We start from the raw sequence: 26,358 nt of genomic DNA on the forward strand, positions 1-26,358 counted from the left end.
TATTCTGCAAATATTCAATAAACACACAAGCAAGATCCTCTTTTATGCATTGTTACTGACATTTAAATATCTACATCAAAATTACTTCCTTGTTTTGTACCAGTTATATACGAGGTCTGACAATTAAGCTTGCAAACTTGTTGCAATGATGTTGCTAATTTTTTTTGACATCAGAGGGATTATTCATTATGAATTTCTACCAACTGGACAAAAGTTAACTAAGTTTACTATTTGGAAGTGCTAAAAAGGCTGTGTGAAAAAGTTAAACGACCTGAAATTTTTGCCAACAATTAATGGCTCTTGCATCACGACAATGTACCAGCTCACACAGCACTGTCTGTGAGGGAGTTTTCGCCAGTAAATAAATAACTGTATTGGAACACCCTCCCTACTCAGCTGAACTGGCCCCCAGTGACTTCTTTCTTTACTTGAATATAAAGGAAATATTGAAAGGAAGACATTTTGATGACATTCAGGACATAAAGGGTAATACGACAACAGCCCTTATGGCCATTCCAGAAAAAGAGTTCCAAAATTGCTTTGAAGGGTGGACTAGGAACTGACGTCGGTGCATAGCTTCCCAAGGGGAGTACTTTGAAGGTGACTGTAGTGATATTCAGCAATGAGGCATGTAGCACTTTTTCTAGGATGCATTCATGAACTTAATTGTCCAACCTCGTATGTTTGAGAGCTCTTATCATAAAGGTTTTGTTTTATCAATTTAAATACAGAAACCAAAGTCTCTGAATCTAATATTATATAATATATAAAAGAATAGAAAAGTAAGAAAGGATGAAGGGAAAAGGAAGACGGTATTGATTTGGTAAGTGAATAGCAGATGAAAGATTTGCAATTACTATGTGATAATGTCCTGATATTTCAATGTGTTTTGTTAACATGAGCTCCCGGTGTTTTGTTAACAATAATACCTAAAATAGTTAATTTACTGAACTCATAAAACAGTGGTTCTGTTGTACTCAGTTTTCACTCTTAAGTATATTACATATTTTTAGAGTATTTTGGAGCTGGAGTTACAACCATAGCTGAGCTATTTGAACCAAGAATTGTATTACATGTAAAATTTGTATAAATCACTATTTACCACTATCCCTGCTGTTTAAATACAGATTCCCAAAAGAGACAGCTACCAGTAAATAAAAGAATAAGCCATTCAAGATTGAAACACAACACCTAAGCTAATCAGGAATATCAATTATTATTCTAAAATATATAAATATAATGATATGCTTAGACGTTAACATGTAAATGACTCCAACTTGATACAAAGTCTCTGTTTTTTTGCACATTTCTTATATATCCTCCCTCTTGGGCAGCTTTCCCTTCCCACTGATCTTTAGGGCCTTATCAGCCTCCAATAGCTTCTATCACCAGCCTCACCCTCACTTCTAATACGGGTATAATCTGCAGTTATTTTAAAGAAAGCAAGTAACTAGTGAGAAAGAAGAAAGCAGTGGCAGGTAGGCTGTGGCATTGAACATAAACAATTTTACAGAACACCAGTGTTGGACATGGCCATTCTGTATGGTGAACCAAGACAAAAGCAAGGCCTCACACGGTCAAGTCTGAGCACAGACAAAACCCAAACACAGTGTTCAACCTCCTCCACGCCCCCAACTGATCATACATGCCCGTATACTGGCTAAAATTAGTAAGTGCTACTTCTTTATGCAATTACAACTAAGCCCAGCTCCTTTTCCCCACCTCCTAGATAAGATTCATTAAAATAGCCAATCTTAAAATTACCCCCACTTCCTGATAGCATCCAATCCAGAGCCAATTTGTACTTTCTTAGACACTCCCTAACATCACCTAATATTAGGTTGGTGCAAATTGCGGTTTTTACAATTATTTTTAACATTTTAAACCTCAATTATTTTTGCACCAACTTAATACAAGCCCAAATCCTACAGAAAATCTTTCCTCTTCTTGCTGAGTTGTGAGTAGTTCTGCGTGGGATGTGGTTTCCCTTGCTACAATGAGTCAATAACCCTCAATTTGTTCAACTATGGGTGGATTCCTGTTGGTCCCTACTGGAGGGCATCAGTGCTAGTTTCCTGAAATGAGTTTTCTTACTTTAGTCCCATTTTAAGGTAATATTTTTGAGTGAGAGCCTAAGGCTAGATACACGTTTCTATATATTTTCAACAGCTATTTTCTTTACTAAGAAGAGGTCTCTTTTGCTTATGTTTAGCTTCAAAGCTACTTCATTATTGGAAGTCAGAACCCAAATAAATGAGACATTATTGTAAATACACATAATGGGATTTTCCAGATCATAATTCATCCTACATAATAATATACCTTGCATATAATTGAATTATAATTAACCTGTGGGATATGGTTGTCAGGTTGTATACAGTTCATAAATGTACACACAAAAAGAAAAAAAAGTTTTAAATAATTTTATTGGCATTTCTTCTAATATGTGCAAAAAAGATCTATACATAATAGATACCTACTTATCTCTCTCTCTCTCTATATATATATATCTATACAGAATAATACCTATATTTTTCCTATATGAGGTACCTTGTCCCCTTTGATTGACAGGCCTTGTAATCCTTGTGGGCCAATTGGTCCTTCCGACCCTTTTTCACCCTGAAAGTATATCAGAGAGATATCAGTGCACTATAAAAATCAGGATTTTAAAACATTCAAAGTATTCAAAGCAACCAAATTCACTGTTCAATGCAAACAGGTAATTCTAACTGACTCCAAGATTTGTAACTTGCCCAAAAAAAAAAAAAGAAAAGAAATTAGTCTTAAAATTCTTAAATATTAAGTTGGTGCAAAAGTAATTGTGGTTTTTGCAATTATTTTTAAGCTTTTAAACCTCAATTACCTTTGCACCAACCTAATAGGAAGAATTCTGTCCACGCAGAATACATATGCAGCATCACTAAAGTTGGAAAAGATCTCCATTCTCAATATAATCAGAAATATCTGAAAATGGGAGTTGGGGGGGTTGGGGGGCTAATCAATCACATAGCACAATCCTCCTCCATTTCCTCAACATTGCTGCAACTGGATCCATCATACAATGAAAATTTGTCTCTCATAGTAGTGTATGAACGAATATTTGCTAGGGTTGAACTAGTTATTAAATGTTTTATATTAGAATGTATAAACATTCATTGAAAATTTAGTTTCAAAAGAATTAATGTAAAATCTTCTTGGATATAGTCACATGACCCATGTGAATATCTCTGGTCATAATGTAGTATCGATGAAGTTGTACCACTTTGTGCTTTTGTATGAAAAATAAATCTATAAGCAATCAGAGATAGCCTTCCTTTCATGAATTTATTTAAATCAAGAATAAAATCAAAGGACATTTATAATATATCTAGGAAACAGGAAAATATATCTTTGTGCCTCTCTGTGTTCATGGCATATTCACTTAAGCCCGACATCATTGCAAAATAGCCCCAAGTAGCACATATAGAAAACTCCCATTGGTCCCACTGGTTGGGGAGTGTTCTGACTAATGGCTTCTTCTGATCATTCCTACAGTGTGTAATGGTATACAGTCAACCCTGAAACAACACTGGCTACCCTGTGTCTTTCCTTGATGCGATAGAGGACAAAGCAGTGCCTTGGTTTATCATGAATGAGAATGTATCGTTATCATTCAGTTGAGTGTATCACTAAGACATGCCCTGCAATATGCTTCATAGTGTTTCACTTATTCTTTTCTCAGTTACTTATTTACCTTAAAACAAACAAACAAACAAAAAACACAGATTATATAGAGAAATTATTCTGGCTATTTGAGTGTTCCAGGTTGTGCGGGCTACATATAAATAGGAATTTACTATATGCTTCCTGCCAAAAAAATTCAGGAAACTATGTACTATAAAATTTTTTGGAATGTGGTACCAAATTGCTGGCCTCTGTCTTCTGACAGTGACACTTTGGTAAGTCAAGGCATTAGTAATGTCCCCTTTATTCAACATATTATTCTCATTTATTATGTCAAATTAAAATTTGTTAGTTAAAAATGGCTTCTCTTAAAATTCAGCCCAGCAGTCACTCACAACTTAGTATGAATGATTGGTTTGAGCTAATTAGTTTCCCTTTAGTTGAGATTCAGGTTTCTCATAGGTCATTGAATATTGATCATGATGGAAGAGGCTGAGAATGAGAGGCAATTTTAGAGCATGAGGCCGTACTGAAAAGGTCAGACCCTAGTGACCTGACTGAATGACTGAAGTGGAAGTTCTTAGACACTTAGAAAAGAGCATACACTTCTCTGGGCAGTGCGTATGTGTATGTATGTGTGTCTGGGGGAAAAACTTCAGAAAAGAAGGACAAAGGACTCCAAGATGTATCCTTACTTTGAAATTTTGTTGATGCTGTCCAAAGTATCCTGGAAAACCATTTCCTGTGTGGGCTTTGCAAATGTGCCATAGATTGTGGGTAAATAGCCTAGACTAGGAGTCAGCAAACTACATCCCACTGGCCAAATCAAGGCCACTGCCTGTTTTTCGGTAAATACAGCTTCATTGGAACACAGCCACCCTCATTGTTTATGGATGCTTTCATGTTACAACAGCAGAGTTAAGTAGTTGCAACAGATGCCATATGGTTCACAAAGCCTGAAATATTTACTGTCTGGCCATTTACAGGAAGTTTGCCAATCCCTGGTCTAGAGGAACTCGAGCTCCAAGAATTATATGTGGGAAGCAGTAAGAAACCTTGAAATTCTCAATTGCCAGGTAAACTGTAGGCCTTTCATAACATTTCACTCCTTATGGTAATAAGGTAATTCCAGTTCCTTCCTCCCATCCGTATTTCCTTTTGTATCATACTAATGGCAATACTCTTGCAAATCGGTGTGTTAGACTGTTTCTTATCAATGTTTCACAAAACATATCTGAGTTACGCTTTGTCATAGCTACGCTCAATACTAGTGACTTAACTTCTAGGCATAAAAATGCTCTCTATCACTATGGCTTTAATGACTACAGACTAATTTAAGAGATTTTTCTAACTTCATATGCATTAATTATATAAAGTAGAAGTATTTCAAGAAGACTTATTTATAATTGCAAATTTCACTATAGTTCCATGTTAAGGGGAAATTTACATATCCCTCCATTCAATAGGGTGAAGGTAGGAAAATACTTGACTTTTGATAATTGGCTAGGACACATTGTTTAAAATCTGTAATTCATGACCCTGCGAGACAAAGCCCTTTTTCCTAGTACAGAATGTATTGTTACCTTTGGCCCTGGAAATCCTTCTCCGGGTAAGCCCCTCTCGCCTGGCGTTCCTTCAGGACCACGGAGACCCTGGTTAGGGTTGGAAGAAATGAGGAGCAGAACAGAGAGAGAAAGCAGAATGGGAGGAGGGTAGAGGGAAGGTTGGAGAGGGGAGGAGAAGAAAGGAAACAGTTATATTTCAGTTCACGTAAGCCTGGCTGTGATACAGTCCTATTTAATTTATTTGTGAGAATCCTTCTAGTAAGCTGCCTACTGCTCAGGAGGATCACCGAGCTGTGAAGAATGCTATTCCCATTGTAGTAAATACTCACTCCACTTGATTGGCATAGGATGTTATATTCTGGCGTCCTCAAACTAAAGAAACATGGAAATGAAGCGATGCCTCTAAATTAGGATTAGGAAATAAAACCTATGAAGAAAGACTTAAAATCTAGGACTGTGTGTGTGGCCTGGAGAAGGATACAGAGTGATTCAATGATTTAATTAGGAGGGGAGCCCTGTGAAGAAATCACTGGACAGTGATTTTAAAACATTAAATTCTATTTACACGTGTTTTAATTTCTCTCCTGATAAAATTGGATTGAAACTTGAAATCTTTCAAGAGCTAGTTGAAATGTAATATTGTATGTCATCTTTACTTGAAAGATGATAAAAAATAAATTAAAAAAATGAAAACTGGGCATGCAATTTAAAAAAAGAACTAGTTGAATTCACTGGAAGTTTAAGCATAACTAGAAATCTTGATCGAATCATCGATGAGAAGCACGATCTTCCCTCTCAGTGATTAAAAGTAAGAAGTCCATGTAACTATTGCTCAGACAGGCGCTAGGAAAGGTGAGAGCTTCTCACATAAGGAAAGAAAAACCACACCGTGTCAGGCTTTGAAATGGAGTGGCAGGCAATGAAAAGTAAAAGACAGCAGCAATGTTTTCACATAAACACCTGGAATTTTAAAAGGCCACAAATTGTCCTTCATGTGCTTCTTGCCCAGAAGGCCAAAAAGTGGGAAAGGAATGGACAACAAGACTCTTAGAAGCACAGACTGGAGCTTTTTCTCAAAAGGACCTAAAAAGATCTGTTAGGGCTCACTTGCCAGGTAAGTAAACCTGTAACAGAACAGGATCTACCAAGTTGCCCAGAAGCTCCAAAGCCAGCACACTGCAGACACGCTGAGTGAAGGTGGGGCGCTATATGCAGTAATTCAGGGTAATTGCAGACATGCTTTCTACTCAAGCCTGGTAGCAGAGCTAGGATGGAGCACTATGCTAATCAGTGACTGACACAGTTATAGATTTGTAGGAAAAAAGCTGACAAGAAACCTTATAAGAACTGTATCTCAGTGTTTAATTTTTTTGGCTTCTCCCTAATATTATATATTTTAAAAAGCAATTTTCTTTAGTATTTATGCATGACCAATTTAGTAAAGATTTTAATTAAAAGAAAAAGCTGACATTTACTTCAATTTAATTTGCTATGTTTATGGGAAACCTAGCTTTTAATAATCCAAGACCTTAATCAATATTAATATCCATGACAGCTTACGCTAATGTTAGAGCAATTAACCAAGGGAAAAATAAACATGAACAAGAAAACTAGGTTGCAAACTATGCACACGGTACCTAGCTAACATCACACACTCTAACAAAATAAAATATTGACAAATTATCTTCTTCTCCAATGATATGACAAATAAATAGAACACAATTTACCTTAAATGCAAAGAAGTCCATTTTCCAGCATATTTAATTTTTCTTTCATTCATTCAACAAATATTTACCAAATGCCTAATAGATGTAAGGCTCTGTGCTAGGTTCTAAGAAGAGCAGACAGACCTGCTTCCTGTCTCGTGGAGTTCATACTCTTGCATGACAATTAAAAGCAGATTTAGGTGCCATTTAGACTGAAGTTCAAGTCCCAGCTCTGCTACATAGTATTACCAGTGTGACCTTAAACAAATAATGTCATCTCTCTAAAGCTCAGCATCCTCATCAGAAGGGTGGTGACAATAATACCTACCTCACCCTCAAGTACCAATGTAAGGATTAAGTCAGATAGATCCAAAGCTCTTACATAGTAAGCACTCAATAAATATCTGCTATCCCTATCAAAATTATTCGACTTGAGTCCTACAGTTGCTAAGAATATCCTTTTATGGAAGTTGTTAAAAGAATGTAGTCTCAGAGTGAGTGGTGTATATGAAGCAATGTGAAGAGAGGCATGCCACACAGCATAAGCACTGAAACTTCCTTCTGCCTCTGCATTTCTAGAATACATCAGCTCAGGTGAAAGTGAAAATAATCTAGGCTTTCAGGCACCATGCGTTCCAAGAAGCTGAGAACAGTTAATGCTCATGAGCAGTCACTTAGGGGCATTTAATAAAATAGAGAAAAAAGGTTTAGTTACTGTCAACTGTCAGAGTAATATTCCACACCATCAGTATATTCTCAAGTTTTCTGGCTGGGCCATCAGGATAGAAGATGATTATTAACCAGAGAAGAGAAAGCAGTTACGTGGGTTAGATGAACTATATTGTTAATTTATTAAGACACTGAGGATCATTTTACCAGTGGATCATTTTTTTAAAGAGAAAAATGCTTCTGTAAAAATCTCAGTGTCCTTTTCAAAGGCCATGAGAACCAATTACAATTGTGACATACTCATTTGGTGTCTAATGAACACCTCTAATAAAAAAAAATATAATGAAGGAATCTAATGATCAGTTAACATAGTGAAATACTTTATTTGAGACATTAACAAGATAAAATATGGTTATCCATTATCTTACTTTCCTTAATAATCTAAATAGTGTGGGTAATCAGTAAAGTGGTTTTAATGTACATTGCAAGCATTAGAGATAAAAATACTAAATAATAGTAAAAATTGTCCATAATATTCAAACAGTGCCATGTACTTTATTTTTAACCTCAAAGTAATTACAGTTCTACTTTAGGGAGTATTTTTGACTGATATCCTGTTTCCCCGAAAATAAGAACTAGCTCTAATGTGTCTTTTGGAGCAAAAATTAATGTAAGACCCGGTATTATATTATATTGTATTGTATTATTATATTATACTATTATATTACATTATATTATATTATATTATATTATATTATATTATATTATATTATATTATACTATAGTAAAGACCCAGTCTTATATTATAGTAAAATAAGACCAGGTCTTACATTAATTTTTGCTTCAAAAGGTACATTAGAGCTGATTGTCCAGTTAGGTCTTATTTTCGGGGAAACACGGTAGGTGTCTGAATAACCTTGCACAAAAAACAAAAAGATTACCCTGAGAGTCTGAACCAATTTACTTTTCATGAATCAGTCATCTATCAGACCAGCACAATACTAGTAGCAATCATAGAATTAAAGATGATAGTTTCTGTATTTGTTACTAGAATGTAGAAATAAAATTGATTTTGCATGTTGAGCTTGTTTCCTATGACCTTATAGAAGTCAGTTGTTAGTTCTAGGAGGCTTTTTATAGATTTCTTGGGGTTTTCTATGAAGCCTGTTATGCCATCTGCAAATAGGGACAGCGTTATTTCTTACTTTTGATCTCTTGTCTTTTATTTCCTTTTCTTGCCTTACTGTGCTGGCTAGGACTTCTAATACTACATTAAACAAAATTGATGAGAGCAGAATCTTGTTTTTCATCTTAGAGGGAAGTATCCAATCTTTCATCATTAAATATAATGTTAGCTGTCGGTTTGGTTTTTTGTTTGTTTTTTCGTGAAAGTTGAAGAAGTTCCCCTTTATTCCTGAGAGTTTTTTTTTAAATCAGGGCTTATGAGGATTTTGAATTTTGTTGAATGCTTTTCTGCTTCTTTTTAGATGATCACGTGATCTTTCTCTTTTAAGCTATTAATATGATGCATTACATTGACTGACTTTTTATTATTAAATTAAACTTGCATCCATGGGATGAATTCCGTTTGGTCATGCTATATAATTCTTTTTATATATTGCTAAATTCTGTTTGCCAATATTGTGTTAAGAATTTTTGTGTCTATATTCATGAGGGATATTGTTCTATGGTTTTCTTCTTAGGTATGGTCACTGTCTTGTTTTTGGTATCAGGGAAAAACTAGCCTCATAAAATAAGGTGGGAAGTGCTTTCTCCTCTTCTGTTTTCTGGAAGAGATTATGTGTACTTTATTGTATCCATAATGTTTCATGTCTTTTCAAGAACATCTAAAGCAAGTGTAGAAAAATGTTAAGATTTGTCTACCTGGGGGAAGTTTATTAAATCCTTCTCTGTGTTTTTTTATCTATCTATCTATCTATCTATCTATCTATCTATCTATCTATCTATCTATCATCTATCTCACCTGTATTCCCAATTATTCAGAGCATTATGAAAAGATTCTTGTTTATTCTTGTTAAAAACTTCCCAAATTCTCTGCTCTACTCCCTGTACATGGTCATCTATCTGGGCCTGTGTCTTTCTAGCTGATGTCCCTTCCATTTTCTAGGTTGCCAGCCTTTCCAGTGTCTGCAAGGGAGCATGTTTTCTTCTCTCTCAGTGCTTTACCTTTAACGGCACTATCCATAATAGTGGAAACTGGGGCTCGATCACTGATCTCTAGAAAATTAGTCTAGTGCATCTTTTCTCCATGTGGTGCTTTCTTTTGAATGAGTGTATCCAGATATTAGTGAAAAGCCTCATCCTCAAACAACGTGCTCCCATTTCACTCACAGAGCACCGCAAGGATGCACGCGTTTCTGTTACTATTTAAATATGAGGAACTACGTAAATGCAAAACCAAATTGGGAGACCACCTATATTTTTATTTATACCCCAGTGAGTCAGCTACTATTCTTTCCTAGGAGAATGATTACTGGAAAAGTTAAGAGGCTTCTTATACTACAAGAGTCATGTTTTACTCATTTCCTCCCCATATCTCTTTTGACAGATTTTTTATTTATTTATATTCTCCAATAGGAAATTTCAAAGCTACATAAGGTAGAAACTGCAAATAACACAGGTATTATTATCTACTATCATCGATACTAGCTTTAGAGGATATTCATGGATTAGGTAATGCGCAAAGTCAGTGAATTTCTCATGGTTATAGGAAAGTAAATTACAAAATACAGACATTAGGCCTGAATCCAGGTCTCCAATCTCCTAGGAAACTTTGACACACGAGAATTCTTTTCTTCTTAGACAAGCTGATTAATATTATAAGAAGTTACGGTAAGAGAGAGCCAGTTGTACGTATCGTGTGTGTGTGTGTGTGTGTGTGTGTGTGTGTCCTTATTTCAAGTATTACGAAAAATTACACTTGGTTCTGGTCCTTGTATATTTATTATCTTTTGTTGTCCAAAAAGATAGAAGATGGATTAATTTAACCATTTATTCTAACAAAAATGAACACATACGAACTATATTTGTTCTTTTTATTCCATCTGGAATTTCTTGCTACTTACTGGCTGGCCTGGCTCCCCAATGCCAATTGGGCCCGGAGCCCCAATTCTTCCTTCCTGGCCTCTTTCCCCCTAAGAGAAAGAAATAATCGAATGAAAGGTTGAACTTTCAAACGAAAAAGAAACATACCACAAAATATTCTGGAGGTTTCAACAAAGATAAATAGCAAGACAGCCAACCTTTATACATTCAAAACTAAAAATAATAAAAAATTCTGGAGGAGTAGAAATGGCTTGCACTTAAGTGAACAAATCACCGTAAAGTGTTCCTCACCCCTGTTGTCTCAAGGCAATGTGGCACTTTCAGCTTTCAAAGACCCTTTTGTAATAATTGGCAGGATGGACTGAGTGTGATTCATTCTGGTTCCTGAGATGCCCACGCTGACACTGCTCGTGCTGCTCCCTGCCCTTCCACCAGCATCCTGGAATGTCACCCTTTTCTCAGGCCCACTCAGCTCCATTTCACCTCTCCTTTCAGTTCTGTTTCATACTTGATCTCCTTCAGAACTTTCTCCAATAACTACCAATACAAAATTCCCCTTCCCCGGAAGTTTCAATGTGCTTATTGTCTAAATGCCGTCCATGGTGACACTTGCTTACATTTGAAGTGCACTGGTTTGTACTGCTCTCTGTTTCAGTCCGGTATCAAAGCCTCATTGTCCCAACGACATAGGAAAGTCATTTCAAAGAAGCACTTCTGCTCTCTCACATCCTGCGGGAAGCACAGCACCCAAGATTGTTGGGTGTTCCCGTCCTTTCTAGCCTTCCTTACCAACTTTCTGTCAACATTTACTTTTCAGTGTCATGGTTCTTCTGGTTTCTGCCTCTGCAGGCTTAATTAACGGGAACCGGTGATAGCTGATGTGTTAACATGTTTTATGTCCCAACAACATTTTGCATGTTAACATTTAAAGTCTTTGAAAACTCAACAGAACCACATGTACATTGGCAAGAGGGAGGGTATTTGGAGACAAGCAAATTTTTCATTCCAACCAAATAAAAGAGTGGATTGATTATTCTTGTGGTAACTGCCCCTGGCTGGGGCACTTCAAGAATCCAGAATATAAGTAACTTCTGCAGGCAGCCCCCTTGTGACTAGGAGGGTACAGCTGAACGGAGTTCAAATCACAGCTCCCCCCAGCCCTTACAATAAGTTCAATAATCATCAGTGGGCAAAGAGACAAGTATCTTTACCTTAATACCCTGCTGTCCAATACCGGGGACGCCCGGAGGGCCATAAGGACCAGGAGGACCTGGCTCACCCTAGAGGAAGAAGCAGTGACATGTTAGATCAACTCAGTAATACTTATTGAGCAGCAATTAGGTACACAGTTGGGGCTGTGAGGGCAACAATGAAACCTAGTACATAGTCACTGCCCTCAAGTGTTGACACACCCAACGGAAACACAACATAGACTCAGGGCGGAATTATCCACTGGGCATCGTAGCAACAGTATTTAGGGCCAATGCAAATGTTTCAATTTTAACTTTCAGAACTAAAAAATAAACAATAATAATGAATGCATAGCAATGACTCCAGTCTGGATCATAGTTGTCTTTATATCAACTGAGTTATAAAATACTATTTTAAATATATATATATATATATATATATATATTAGTTAAGGGCCTGCAGAGGGAAAATTTTTAAGATCTATGAAAGTCATAAGGCAGCCCCCACTTATTCATTCAATAAATCTTTTATTAAGTGCTTTTAGCAAACAGATTTTGTTTCCTACCCAATGACTATCCTCTCCCGTTTCCTCCCCTGCTGTAGAACTCTGATTTGTTCAGGTCAATGGCAGCTTTTCTTTGCCCTCAGAGGTATAGGATGAATGCCAATTGGTCTGATTCAAGTCTAGAATCTCCTCTCCCTTTGCCACTGATTAGTGTAGATTGGTCCTTTGGCTATGTTCTGACAAATGAGATGTGGGATTCATTGGATGCAAAGAGAGACTTTTGCCTCTGCCTCCTCTTTCCTACTTGGAGCTGTGATAGCCTTCTTGTAGCCATGAGGCAACAATCCCTCAGATGAATGCCAACAGTTGAAGAGGATGATGCAGAACAAATTTAAAAGAGCCTGGTTCCTGGACAAGCTCACTGAGCTTCTGATCCCATCCAAGACTACCTACCTTCAGACATTTTTGTTTACTCAACAAAAATAGTTTATTACTGAAGTTACTATTGGTCAGGATATCTGCACTAGAAGCCAGACATATTTTCAGTTAATGCTGTCTGTTACGTGGCAGACCCATCAGAGAATTCAGGCATTAGAGAACTGAACGGAAGCATTGCACTCAAACTCCTGCATTTCACAGGTGTGCAACCCGAGTCCCAGAGAGGTGGCCTCAAAATCAGTTGAGTGTGAGAGTTTATAAAGCTTGGGCATTTATGTGGATTGAATTTAAAAGTACCTTCTGTTCATCCCTTTGAGTATAAGTCAATCTGACAGGTAAAGCAACTTGAATTTTTTCCCTTTAAAATACAAGGTTGTACTTATTTTTCTATTACTTTTTACATGTTCTTAGCCATGGAGTTTCTCTCTATATAATAGCAGACATAAAAGTTCTCCCTACATTTGAAGCTGTTTTCTTAACCTCAAAGTTTGATGTAAGTGCTAGAGAATATTCAGTTTCCTAAAGAGTCTGAGTTTTCCCTTCAAAGAACCTTTTCCTTACAACTTCTTGTGCTCTCCACTCAAGTTCGAATCTTGTCAATTATACTGCGTAAGGGTGACTGTTTCCATTACTCAGCAAATGAACATCAAATACTTGCTATATGGAGGATAGTGAAATAAATACAGAGAAGTTTAAGACTTGATCCCTAAATTCAAAGGACTAGTCTGAGAGGGAAACATGCAATAATAATAATAGGCCCTAAATTCCCTTATATTCATTCCCTGTCCCTCTTATATGTACTTTGGTTCTCTAATGGGTCAGAAGGCTTTTAAATGTTAGATATAGATATAGATATAGATATAGATATAGATATAGATATAGATATAGATATAGATATAGATATATAGTACATATTATATATTTGGAGGAAAATTTGAGTTCTTTTAAGTGGTGTAATCTCTGCCTTACTTCATACTTAACCTGGGTGTTTGATCTAAAACAAAGGGTTGGTGAGAAAGTTTTCTCTGATTATATACAAGACATTGGTTTGGTTGTTACCTTGAAATGTATAAACCAGGAGGATCAACAGGAGAAGCCACTGTCTTCTTCTTGAGCCCATAAGCTCCCTTTAGCCTTGGTCAATTACCACCAGCAACTGAGAGATTTCTTAACATTGCTTTTTCAGGGGAATTACAGAAGGATCATTTTCCCTTACCTGAACACAGCCCTGTGGCAATGTATCTCCACATTTCACTTGCTTAAATTTATTTTTTAGGAGCCTAGTACCTCAACATAGGAACTACAGACTAGTATTGGCCTACAATTCATGTTTACTCTTTTGTTCTTCCCCCTTCCCTTTCCTATCAAGATTCCTGCAGTGGTTAAAAAAAAAAAAAAAAAGAAAGAAAGTGGTCCTGATTGTAAAATACCATCACTGGGTATGACAGAACAGAAACAGAAGACTCAGCACTCTGCTCAAAATGATATTCTGAGAATTCGCCAAAGCAGCATAGCCCTGTTAAGACTCCAGGCTTGATTCCTTTTTCTACTGTTATTCCTGCTCCAACCCTCACCGACAAACGCAAACATACACACACATGCAGACTGAATGCCCCCCAGTTACTACTTGTTATTTGTCTACTTCACTTTCTTTAATCACCAGAGGCATGTGCAGAGGACTGGATTAAGGTAAATGGCTCCAGAAGGGCTGTTTCCATGGACCTCTGTGTGAGTGTGAAGGTGTGTGAGCATGTGTCGGGCATCACCGATGTTATGTAGACCACCTTGGTCCTCTGCAGAAATGAAGGACCTCTATGCTATGGGCTTCAAGACTGAAGGAAGCCCTTGTTTAATTAAACTGACTATTCCCAACCACCACCTTGACACTTTATATTCAGTATCTCATTTAATCTGCTAACAATCTTAGGAAATACGGTGTTTATTTTTTTCATTTAATGATGTAGGACTATAATCTCCACATTTTAATCCATTTTTTTAGCATGTATGAAATCAGAGAAAAAGCACACAGCCTTGGAGTCACTCACTCTAGTTAAATCCTAGCTCTATAAGTTACTAATGGTTTGAGCTTTTACGAGATCCTCCCACGCAAAATGAAGATCATTCTATCTCACAGGTTGTTGAGAGGATTCAAGATATTGTCTGTGAAACATCTAAGCCATACCCAATCACAGGGTAGCTCTTTAATTCAATTGTTATTCACCAGACTTTCATTGAGCACCAACCTGATACCATGTACCCACTTACATAATCACAGACATAAATCAGATTGCACCTGCACTTTTCAGACACTGACAATCTGGCTGGAGAGAAAAAAGAACATAAAATAAAATTCAAGCCTGTGAATTAGCTATAATAAAGATACTAACAGAGCATGTAACACTCCAAAGAAGAAACATTTGATTCTATCTTAAAGATTTGAGAAAGTTTCATATGGTCGAGGAGATGTTTGCTCTGCCCAAAGAAGTTCAGGAATCACATCTAATCTGGTAGGAAAAATGAGGAACACAAGTTCAGGGGAAAGATGCGTATGAGGCATAAAATGATTTGAACTGTTCTGGGGACAGTAAGCAGTTCTGTGAGCTCAAGCAGACGGGAATGAGGTGATAATAGGGTCACTGTCTGAAGCAATGGGATCCGCTGAAAACATACAGTGAGTCAGATATGCAATTTTAAATTTAGCAGCCACGTTAAGAAAACAATAATATATTTTACTGAGCCCAATCTATCCAAAGTATTACCATTTCAACATATAATCAATAGAAAATCTTATTCATGATTTTGTTTCTCATTATTTTTAATGCTATGCTTTGAAATCCTACGTGTATTTAACACGGCACATCTTAATTTGGATGAACCACAGTTCAAGTGCTCAGTAACCATATTGGACAGCCCAGGTTAAGGGTGGTTACAGAGACTGAAGGCTCAAGGTCAGAACCATGGAGAGTACCAACATTCAAATGCAGGGGGTGTGGAAGAACACAGACATCTTGTGGGAAGTTGGGGAAGACAGTGGCTGAGAAAAAGAAACGGTAGTTGACAAAAATAATGAAAAGGAAGTTGGGAAGAAAAGAATTTTAAAAGGAGCTCATCATTTCCAAAGACAAACTCATCATCTTCCACTTGCAGACCTGATCATCTTCCAGCATTCTGTGTCTCAGGGAAGGGCACCACAATTCCTCCATGTGTCAAGCCAGAACCTAAGAGTTATTCTTGACATGTCTCACTCCCTTATCCACCATAAGCAATGCATCACCATCACCTATCAATATGCCTCCGAAATAGTTCTTCAATCCATCCACCTCTCTGATCCTCTGCTCTGCCTCCACAGTCTATGCCAAACTAAGGTCATCTCTTGCTCAGACTTCAACAAAGTCCTTAGTGCATCCATTCTACATGCATCCATTCTAGCACACTCCAATTGACTCCCCCCATCACTGCCAGAGCAATTTTTAAATTTTAATTTTAATCTGAGTAAAAGTCTTCAAAGCCTTTCCTTCTGCTCTTAGGGTAAAGACAGAGCTTCTTACAAGGCTTGTGAGCCCTTGCACAGGGCTTATGAGCCCCTTTCCAGGCCCATCTGCCATCAGTTGCCTCCTCACATGCCACCCTAGCAGCATTGGTCTTTGTTCAGTTCTTTGTATTTGCCATGTTCCGTCTGCAACAGGATCTTTACAAGTGCTGTTCTGTCCATCTGGGATGTTCTTACCTCCCTATTTTCTTAGTCAATCCTCACTCATCCTTGAGATCTTGTTTTAAGCAGTGTGGTTTCAGGGAGGGCGTCTCTGGTCAGGTGAAATCCCTATTCTAAAGGCACCGATAGCACCATTTTCTTCTTTTTCTGAGCATTCGTTACAATTACAACTTTGCGTTTTGTTAATACATCTCTCCCTAGACCGTGGGGAGGATGTCATGTGATTTTGCTCAGCTTTGTAGTCTCAGTGTTTAGCTAGTTGATATCATTCACTCAACCATTTACTGAGTAACTAGGGAGCAGGTGCTGTGCCAGTTGCTGGAGGTGAACAAAACAGGAAACCTGGTCTGGGCTATGGGAGTAGGGAGTCAGGAAAGGCTTCTCTGGAGTTCAGCCTGGTTTACTTAGGTTTTTCAACCAATAGCAACTGTATGTAAATTGCACAGTGATATCAAGTGCTTATTACACAGTTTCTCTTACAAACTTATCTGGATACAATTAATCATCTTTTTTTTTCTTTTTTCTGTTTTCTTTCAGTTAAAGGAGTAACGAAATTCTAATCGGTGGCCTAAGGTTACACTGGATAGAAAGTTCAGCTGGAGAAAATCAACACTCCCATTTTCTGACACTGGCCCTAACCCAAGTCAGCATCTTTCCTTTCCCTAAGATACTAAATAATGAATGGCTGTCCAAGACTTGGAAATTTTTGAGAACAGAACTTTACCACTTCTTGAATAATAAAATTTGAGCAATTTAATCTTACCTTGGGCTCTTCCTAACATTATAAGAATGTTTCAGCAACTTCTTTTTTTATTTCCCAGATATGTGGAGCACCAACTTTAATATTTTATGTCTTGTGACAAATATTCTCATAGTTTCCACATAGAAGAAAATGATGGATAAGTATTTTGTAGGTGCAAAATGGTTCAAGGATGGCCTAGATACATTCCTAGCTGGAGTAATACATCACTCAGGGAAGTGATGACTGTATATAGTCTTGGGAGAAAAGTCAAGAAAGGCCCCTTTCTTTTGGAAAGAAGGAAAAGGGAGAATACTAATATTTATCAGATATTTGCTAAATCAAGCTATATTTTCAGTCCCTAATTTCTCTTGTTTCAGACAAAGTGTTACGTAATAAGAGGTTTATTTTTGAAAACATATCAGGCTAGACTTGGTCTATATTAATAAAAAGAGGGTTGTCGAAATCCTTAACTGCTTAATAATTATTGCCAATACATATGGCACTTACTATGTAACAGGTGCTATTCTAAATGCTTTATTAATGCTTTACATATTAACACACATAATCCTCAAAAGAACTTTAAGAAGCAGATGTTGTTATTAACCCACTACATGGATGAGGAAACTGAGGCATGGGGAAGAAAAGTAACTTGCCCAAGCCACAGAGCTAATATAACAGAGGGACCGGTTTAAATCCCAGCAGTCTGGTTTTAGAGCCAGGGCTCTAATCACCATGCAGACTTCTTCTTGGGACTTTTCAATTCTTTTTGCTTGTATTTTTTTTTTTTTACTCTTAAAGTATTTCAAAAATCACCTGATTGCAAACTAAATTAATATCTTTGTTATAAGATGAAAAACACAAAAGTCAGATAGTTACAATCTACCTGTAGTTAAAGATTCATCATATGAAGACCAAGACTCTCTAAAATAAAATATACCCCAGAGGAAATATATTTTATACAAGCTGACTCACATGCCATTTCAGGAACATAAAGTTTGCCTGGATCAGTGTTGCTACTGAATTAGTGGTAAAGGTAATGTAAATTATAATTGGCAATGTGAACTACGATCACACAATGTAATTCTACATATAAACCAGTTATTAACCAACTACACTGAGTTCAGAACCACCATTATTTTAAATCTCCAATTACAACATTTTTTGAATATACATATTCCACCTACTTATTCTTTCCAAAGAAGAAAAAACTCTATAATAATAAAGAGTTGCTGAAGAATGTAATGAAAGTTATTGCATTGTACCAGATTTTAGTAACTATTAACTCAATTTCTTTAATGCTATTAGGTTAAACCACATGAAATTGACAATATTTAACCATGTTTGACCTACAAAAATTGCAGCTCACATGGTTCGATCTAATTGGAAAGTCGTACTACATCATATATAATAAAATCTAAGGAATTGTGTTTCATTTTCTCTAAAAGAAAGGATTGGTCAACAGCCCATCAAGAGAGCTTTTAAGAATCACAGTCTGGTGGACACTGTTTGGACTCCTCCAGCACAAAATAAGTTGCTGGAAAACATTCAGGGTGAACTGTCTCCATAAATCTAAGAACAAAAACATTGACTTATGAGAGAAGATGGGTTCATGTGACAGTGTGATGTGTTTCTTAAAAACTTATCTCGGAGACTGGGAGCAGGAGAAAATGAGGAGAGTTAGTGTATAAAAGTTACAATGTTTATCTTGGGGTGATGAAAAATTGGGGGGAATAGATAGTGGTGATGGTAACGCAACATTGTTAGTGTATTCAATGTAACTGAATTGTGCGCTGACAAATGGTTAAAATGATCAACACTATATTTTACGTTTTACTTTACCCTTGGAATAAGCTTAATTTTCCATGTTGAAAATTGACTGGGCACATAGGTTAGACTCAGCACCTTTGTGGGAAATGTTGGCAATATTTTGGGTTTCTTGATCCATTAAAGTTTTGACTTTGGCAGTCTCTGCACACACACCTGTACACACAGTATATGCCAACTGCTAAGAACCACTTGCGCCAGAGATTTGGGAATGAAAATCATCTACCTTGAAGCCATTGGCTGACATCCCATATGTTCTGGAAGCCACTTCAAGTTGTCACTGTCAGTTGTTTCAAGTGAAGTGAGTTAATAAGCTCATTTAGAGTCCTGGTGGGCAGATGTGCATGTAGGTCAGAGCCCTTTCCACAATAAGAATCGCTGGATTACTAATGATTCTTTCCCTTTAATTAGGCCCAGAACAGAAATAGCATTTAGACTTTGACATCTCTGAAGGAAAAACATTCACATAGCTTGACAGCTTGTCTCTGATTCTTTATTAAACGGATATTTATAATTACAATTGTACAGGGATTCTTGCTGTCGCACTGCTCACTGAGCAGTCACCACCTTGTCCGAAGCTGTTAGCCTGCCAGAACGACAAGGTCCATTACTGTTTTTGGACAACTGGAAAAGCTGATGTGTTCCAGTACTCTGTACTTAAAATACTGTTTATGAAGCCAAAAATATAGTCATTCTCTTAAGAGAGCTGTGAACTTAAAAAAGGTTTTCTGTCTGATTAATTATTCTGCACTAGGAATTGCTGATGTCCATGTATGTTTCACTTGATTTACTTCCCATCGAGTCGTAAGGAATTGTATCCTATTACAAACTAGGATTTTCTTAGTGGTTGAAAGCAACATCATGGTATTAAGAAATTGTTCGGTTTTAGAGTTGTGTGAGAATTGAAATAAGGAGAAAGTTTAAAATTCTTCACAGTTGTTCATATTTGTGGTATGGAACTACTTCCAAACCACAATTGAAATATTAAATATGTTTAGTAGATTGACCTACTAAAGTGACTAAGCTAACTTTGAGTAAAATCCAGTATTTAAATGCTGAATAAAAGAAGAATGTATTTTTTCAACTACTAAATCTTCATTAATGATTTTTCTGTTCTAGTGAAAATACTGGCATTATAAAAAAAACATGAGACTCTAAGTTGTATATAGATAGAAATAGAAAAAAAAAATTAGATCCCAAGTCTCCATGCCATTCTGAGAAGAAAGTGAAAATATAAATACTATATTAGATTATTTAATGCACAAGAAGCTTTTCATGGGTTATGTCAACACTGTCCTGTTTCTCTTTTTTATCCAAATATCTCAGAAAAATGGTCAAAATTCCTGACTACTGCACCCTTCTGTCTGCTTCCTTCCATAATCCATTGTCATCTCCCCAATCTCTCTATTGAAACAGCCGTCTCAAAGGTTTGCAACAACCTCAAAATTGACCAACTGACTCCTTAGACTCCTGCATGTTTGATATGTCTACAGTGTGTTACTGTTGACAGCTCATCCCAGTGAATACGTTCCACTCATTCAGTCATTCAGTCACTCATCCAGTCAGTCAACAAACACTTATTTTTTGCTCATCTGAATGTGTGTGAACGTACATATGATAATTTTTTTTTAATCTCTCAAATGTGAATGTGGTGCTCCTGAGCCATTGTCACTGGATCTCCTGCTTTAGATTTTTTTTTTTTTTAAACAGTGATGGACCGGCCCATATCTGTCCAATTCTCCAGCCAATGGCTCATATCTGAAAGAAGGCTAGTAGTATATAAAGGCATAACATACAGAAGCTAAAAGGAAGGTTTATTAGCACACTGCCAGCTACCAAAATTAGCTGCATATGCATTCGTAGTGGCTATCTCAAAGGTTGACAGCCAGCCCTGTTTTCAAAAACTGAACTCTTTTCATAGAGAATTTGGAAGGAAACAGGATGTTTCATAGGGATGTTTACTAGGCTTACGGTCTTAATTTAAGATCTGTGTATTTAGCTCTTACTTAACATTTTCATAAGAATATGAAAAATATCTACTGTGCTGGGGAACCTCAAAATATAGATGGAAAAAAATGGAAGGTGGACAGAGTTGGGTAAGAGCAGTAGGGTGTCTAAGAATCACGGCAGGGGGTAGAACTCTGGCCTGGTCTCAGTACCTAATTTGCCCTCACTACTCCTCTTGAAACATGGGTTCTGTTTTATCATTAAAACTAGGTCCTTTGTTCATTTTCAAGGGATGATGGATGTTTGACACCCTGGAGATTATTTACCCTGGCCATATCCAATTTATTAAACTGGACCGGACCGATGCCATTTCTCTGTGGATTACCTTAACATCTCAGAAACTAAACTGCATGTAAGGTAAGACCAAGTCTCACATGTAAAAGGATGTTGCGTTTCTTACACTTGAGTGTAGCCCAAGAAGAAAACCCTTGGGGTGGGGGCAGGAAACCTGCAGGAATGTATGAACGTGCCAGAGTAAAATAATAGAGAGGTTCGAAGAAGGGAAGCAATTCACCTATTAACATAAATTAATATGTAATATAATATCATGGTATTTTTCATTGTTTGGTGATTAACATGTGGTACTCTGCCTTGGGAAAACACTTCAGGGCTGTTTCCAGTGGCCCTAGCTCTTTAGCTTTAGTCCTAGGAGACTTCAGCGTGTCACAGGTTGTTTGCTGGTCAGGCCACAATGAACAGTCCCTTCTTCCAGGAGCACAAAGACAGTCTTGCAAAGAGCAGACTTGCATGAGACTTGAGAAGGAAATACCCTTCAGAAATAACCTCCAGAAAACATCAAAAAATGGAAAAAATTACCTAATGGGGGCTTGCACACCCAGCATTCGGTGTTTATTTGTTCAAAGCTAATTTTGGTCATTTGTTCTCTGTGATTTGAAAGGCCTGCCAATCTTGAGCCATTCTCCCTAGTGATTAGAGGGCCCGTTCTACCACCAGATGTGATTGCAACCTGAACCACCCCTGCAGCCCTTGGAGGTTGGAGCAGGGTTCTTAGACTCAGTTTTCCTGAGAAGGAGCACAGTACTCTTGCCTGAGTTACACTTTCAGTTCAGTCCTAGAGATAAGGCTTCTTGGGCACTTTCATGATTGTAATTCTAAATGGGGTGAGAGACTGATGGGACGTTCCCATGAAGGCTGCTGCAGGACTCTCGTGCGCGGGAGAGGCTGAGGGGCCCTGGCAGCCAAGGCTTCATGGTGAGGAACATCTATATTTTGTTTCTAAGGCAACAGGGCGTTCAGAGCAAAACAGGAGCTACTTTACATATGGAAAATATTAATGACAGAATGATTTGTGAAACAGGGCCAGAATCACATATTTCCTTCATTTATCACATGCTATTTTTTCCCTTTTGTTCTTTGGCCACCTTTACTGCACACCCTTTGATGAAGAAAATCCAACCACTGGAGTAATAAAACCAGATTGTAGTTCCCGAGAGAGATAGAACATTCATAAATTTAAAGACAGAGGCAGGCCCCATCTAGAAACTCAGGGAATCTTCACAAATGTTACAAGTCTAAAGGTTTGTATTTTAAAGTCTTGTAGAACATTTGCCCATTACTGATTTCTTTTTCCCCATGAGAGTCCCTTCCTTCTTTTCCTGCATCTCCAGATGAATGTTATAACCAAGTAAAAAAGCACCTCTCAACAGGCTGTTGATTCCAGCCAGAGGACACTACAAGTGGAGACAAATGTTCAAAAGAAGTGCATTTATCTCTGGTTGACTATCCAGGAAATGGAGCAATTTTCCTCAGGAGATGAATATAATACGGTGGTTAAAAGCAGGCTTGCTGGGTATGAATCCTGGCTCTGTCCCTTGCTATCTAGCTGTGTAGACCTGGACCCATTGCTTAGACTCTCTGTGCCTCAGTAGCCTAATCTGTACCTCAAAAGGTGGTATTATGTTAAAGGAATATTTAGAACTGTATCTGTACATAGTAAATATATAAGAAGTAGGTGTTATCTATTATTATAGAAATTTTAAAATAAATAATCCTCCCTGTGCCCATTATAAAATACAGAATTACTGGATTTTAGATTGTTTGCATACAAATTGCAATAGCATTTTTTAAAAACATTTTGTAATAAAATGATAGTGATAAAAGTCAATATCACTATACAACATAACATTTTTTTCCAGATTGAGGAAAATACTGTTTATTAAGTCTTTAAGATTTAGAGTACATTGTGGGATGCAAAATGAAATCATTCCCTGAAACCTGATTTTTAAGATAATACACTAATTAATGTATAAAATTAAAAAAATAATAATGGGGGGCCGACCCGGTGGCTCAGGTGGTTGGAGCTCCATGCTCCTAACTCCGAAGGCTGCTGGTTCGATTCCCACATGGGCCAGTGGGCTCTCAACCACAAGGTTGCTGGTTCAACTCCTCCGAATCCCGCAAGGGATGGTGGGCTTGGCCCCCTGCAACTAAGATTGAGCTTGGCATCTTGAGCTGAGCTGCCGCTGAGCTCCCAGATGGCTCAGTTGGTTGGAGCGCATCCTCTAAACCACAAGGTTGCCAGTTGGACTCCTGTGGGGGATGGTGGCCTACACCCCCTGCAACTAGCAACGGCAACTGGACCTGGAGCTGAGCTGTGCCCTCCACAACTAAGACTGAAAAGGACAACAACTTGAAGCTGAACAGCACCCTGCACAACTAAGATTGAAAGGACAACAACTTGTCTTGGAAAAAAAGTCCTGGAAGTACACACTGTTCCCCAATAAAGTCCTGTTCCCCTTCCCCAATAAAATCTTTAAAAATAATAATAATAATAATAATAATAATAATAATAAGGACCCATGTGACATGCACCTCTGACTGACAGATCCAAAGAGAAGTAGAAATTAATAATAGCCTCGAAGTAGGAGTCAAGAGACCATGAAATTGGTGACCTTAAACCAGAACTATAACTAGAAGGAAAAAGAGAGGCTCACTCCCACCTCACTCACTCCCAACAATTTCAAACATGCTCTAGACGTTGATTGACAGCTTTTCAACGGCAGGAACTTTGTGTGTTTACCTGGCAGTGAATTTTGTGATTCACATACAAGTAGTTATTTTGTTATGTATCTTTTACCACAGTTTAAAAAAAAAATTAAGAAAGGCCCTTGGAAAATTGATGAAGCCATCAAATATTTTGTGAACAATGACTCCTTTTATGACATAAAAGTCAAGCGTGAAATGCTCTTACGTACGTCAGAAAACTACAAACTCCCCAACGCACTTGATTGGTTATTTATTCTTTCTAAGAACCAATGCATTGTTGGAATTAAAAGCTAAATTTTGTTGAAATAAACTTATTTAAAAAGGAAAACCTAAGTAGTAATTTTCTAAGACAGAAAGCAAAGTGATCAAATGATGGCCTCTTTTTATGGACCGCCACCCACCATCTCCCAAGCACAGCAGCCCTGCTCCCAGCCCAGCACTTCCTCACATCCCCTCCGAGCTGAGGATGCTGGCTCTGCCTCTGTCTCATGCAAGCCATTGCATCCAGATTTCATTTCTCATTGTCCAAAATGAAAACTTTGGGCCAGTATGATTTCTAATATCCTCTGTGTCTCCAACAACTCCAACCCGGATCCCTGATTTTAAGCCTCTTTTTTCACAAACATGTGAAAATTATCATCTTAGGTAAACAGAGACTCCTAGAAATAAAAATGGACGGTCACCATATTATAGTTTTTTTCCCTTGCTGCAGGATTTTACCTACAGCCAAAGCAATTCTATGAAACATTCTACTCAGTATTCAAAAGGCCCATTTCTTCCCCAGAGAGAATTAATCATAGGTAAGGACTGGAAAAGACAGTTTCCCCAGATGAAGCTTAAGCACACTCCCGCTGAGAACCTCATTCTGTTTTAATTTGCCAATTAAAAGTGGCCTGGGAAATCACACATTGTCAGTATCTCATTAAAAATACTATACTTATCACTCCCTTTCCTCTGGTAAAAGAACACTCAAGTAGCCCAACTATGCCCCACAACTTAAATTGAATAACACTTTAAAAATATTGGCTTTATCTAGAGTCTATTGGGGACAGCACCTTTTGCTGTTATTACTGCCATAAATTCTACAGACCTCTAGTCACTAACTCAGCTCCATTTACTTGGTATTTACTATATCTGTGAAATGTATTAAGCATTGAGAAGAATTAAAAAGGAACTGAAAGACTTGTTTTCAGCAAATTAATGGTCACTCTCATTGGAAAACAAAGCCTACAAAAGGATCTTCTAAAGATCCCTCTTTTAGCATCATTTGGTTCTGTTTGGCTCTTGTTCAGCCCCTCTCTGTCTTACTTGGTTATCTGTGGAATGACATTACAAGTGTGTTACTGATTATTGAGATTATACCCCTGGTTTTTTTTGGTTTTTTTAAAGCTTGATGTCTATTGGTATGAGAGTTATAAATTCTCTTCCCTTATAAACTGTATATTGAGTTGGCATGACATGTAGGAAATAGAGTCATTTGAATTGAGTTACTTATTACTACTTATCAGTTTCTAGTGAACCATATAATAACTAAAGGGCAGAAGCAAGAAGGAAACACTGCAAAGGTTCTGATGATGGCTTATATTTAATAATGCTTCTTTGAATAATAGAATAAAAAATGATAAAGCTATACCACTGACTTCCTGCATGTACTTGAACATGATTCTATGTATATACCTGCAGGTTACTATGTATTTACAAAGACACTTCCTCAAAGAGTCCATTGACTTCTACCTAATAAAAACACACATTACCGAAGCTCACTAGAGGAAAGGCACTTTGCCTGTCTTTAACCCAAAGATATGATTACCTTATTGCCTTGAAATCCTTTCGGGCCTGGATCCCCTGGAGGTCCACTCATGCCCTGCTCCAAGACGAAAACCAAGAATTAGTTCTGTGTACAAAAGGCCCACCAGGAATGAATCCTTCATTAGGGTCCCTAGAGATCCTGGAGTTAGAAGTCAGACTACGTATATAACTCAGTTTAGTAGTGGTAACATGGGATTGAGAAATGGAATGAGATAAAATTCCTCGTGTCAAATACATAGCATCTAGAATAGTACATAAGCTGAGAGCAAATATTTATTAATGAGACGTTTGTTTTCTAAACCTGTGTTTCCGACTGTATTCCTGTACTGGACCCCCGTTTTGAACGATTTCTAATAAACAGCTTTTAAAAATACGTATATCTAAAGCATATATAACAGAACATTGGAGCTTTTAGGGACTTGGCAAGTGGGCAAAGGGATTTTTTTAAAGCTCCC

General features: G+C 37.4%; 1 protein-coding gene across 1 annotated transcript in view; it reads right to left on the minus strand.

Annotated features, from left to right (window-relative positions):
• Nucleotides 1-26,358, minus strand: part of COL28A1 (collagen type XXVIII alpha 1 chain) — a 149,833-nt gene that overhangs the window by 96,550 nt on the left and 26,925 nt on the right. The window contains exons 11-15 of the mRNA XM_019729778.2: nt 25,905-25,958; nt 11,881-11,949; nt 10,690-10,758; nt 5,247-5,315; nt 2,551-2,619 (exon numbers count right to left, since the gene is read on the minus strand). Coding sequence (XP_019585337.2) covers nt 2,551-2,619; nt 5,247-5,315; nt 10,690-10,758; nt 11,881-11,949; nt 25,905-25,958 — 330 coding nt within the window. The remainder of the gene's footprint in view (nt 1-2,550; nt 2,620-5,246; nt 5,316-10,689; nt 10,759-11,880; nt 11,950-25,904; nt 25,959-26,358) is intronic.

This window comes from Rhinolophus sinicus, linkage group LG09 (assembly GCF_036562045.2).
Source record: "Rhinolophus sinicus isolate RSC01 linkage group LG09, ASM3656204v1, whole genome shotgun sequence".
Classification (NCBI taxonomy): domain Eukaryota; kingdom Metazoa; phylum Chordata; class Mammalia; order Chiroptera; family Rhinolophidae; genus Rhinolophus; species Rhinolophus sinicus.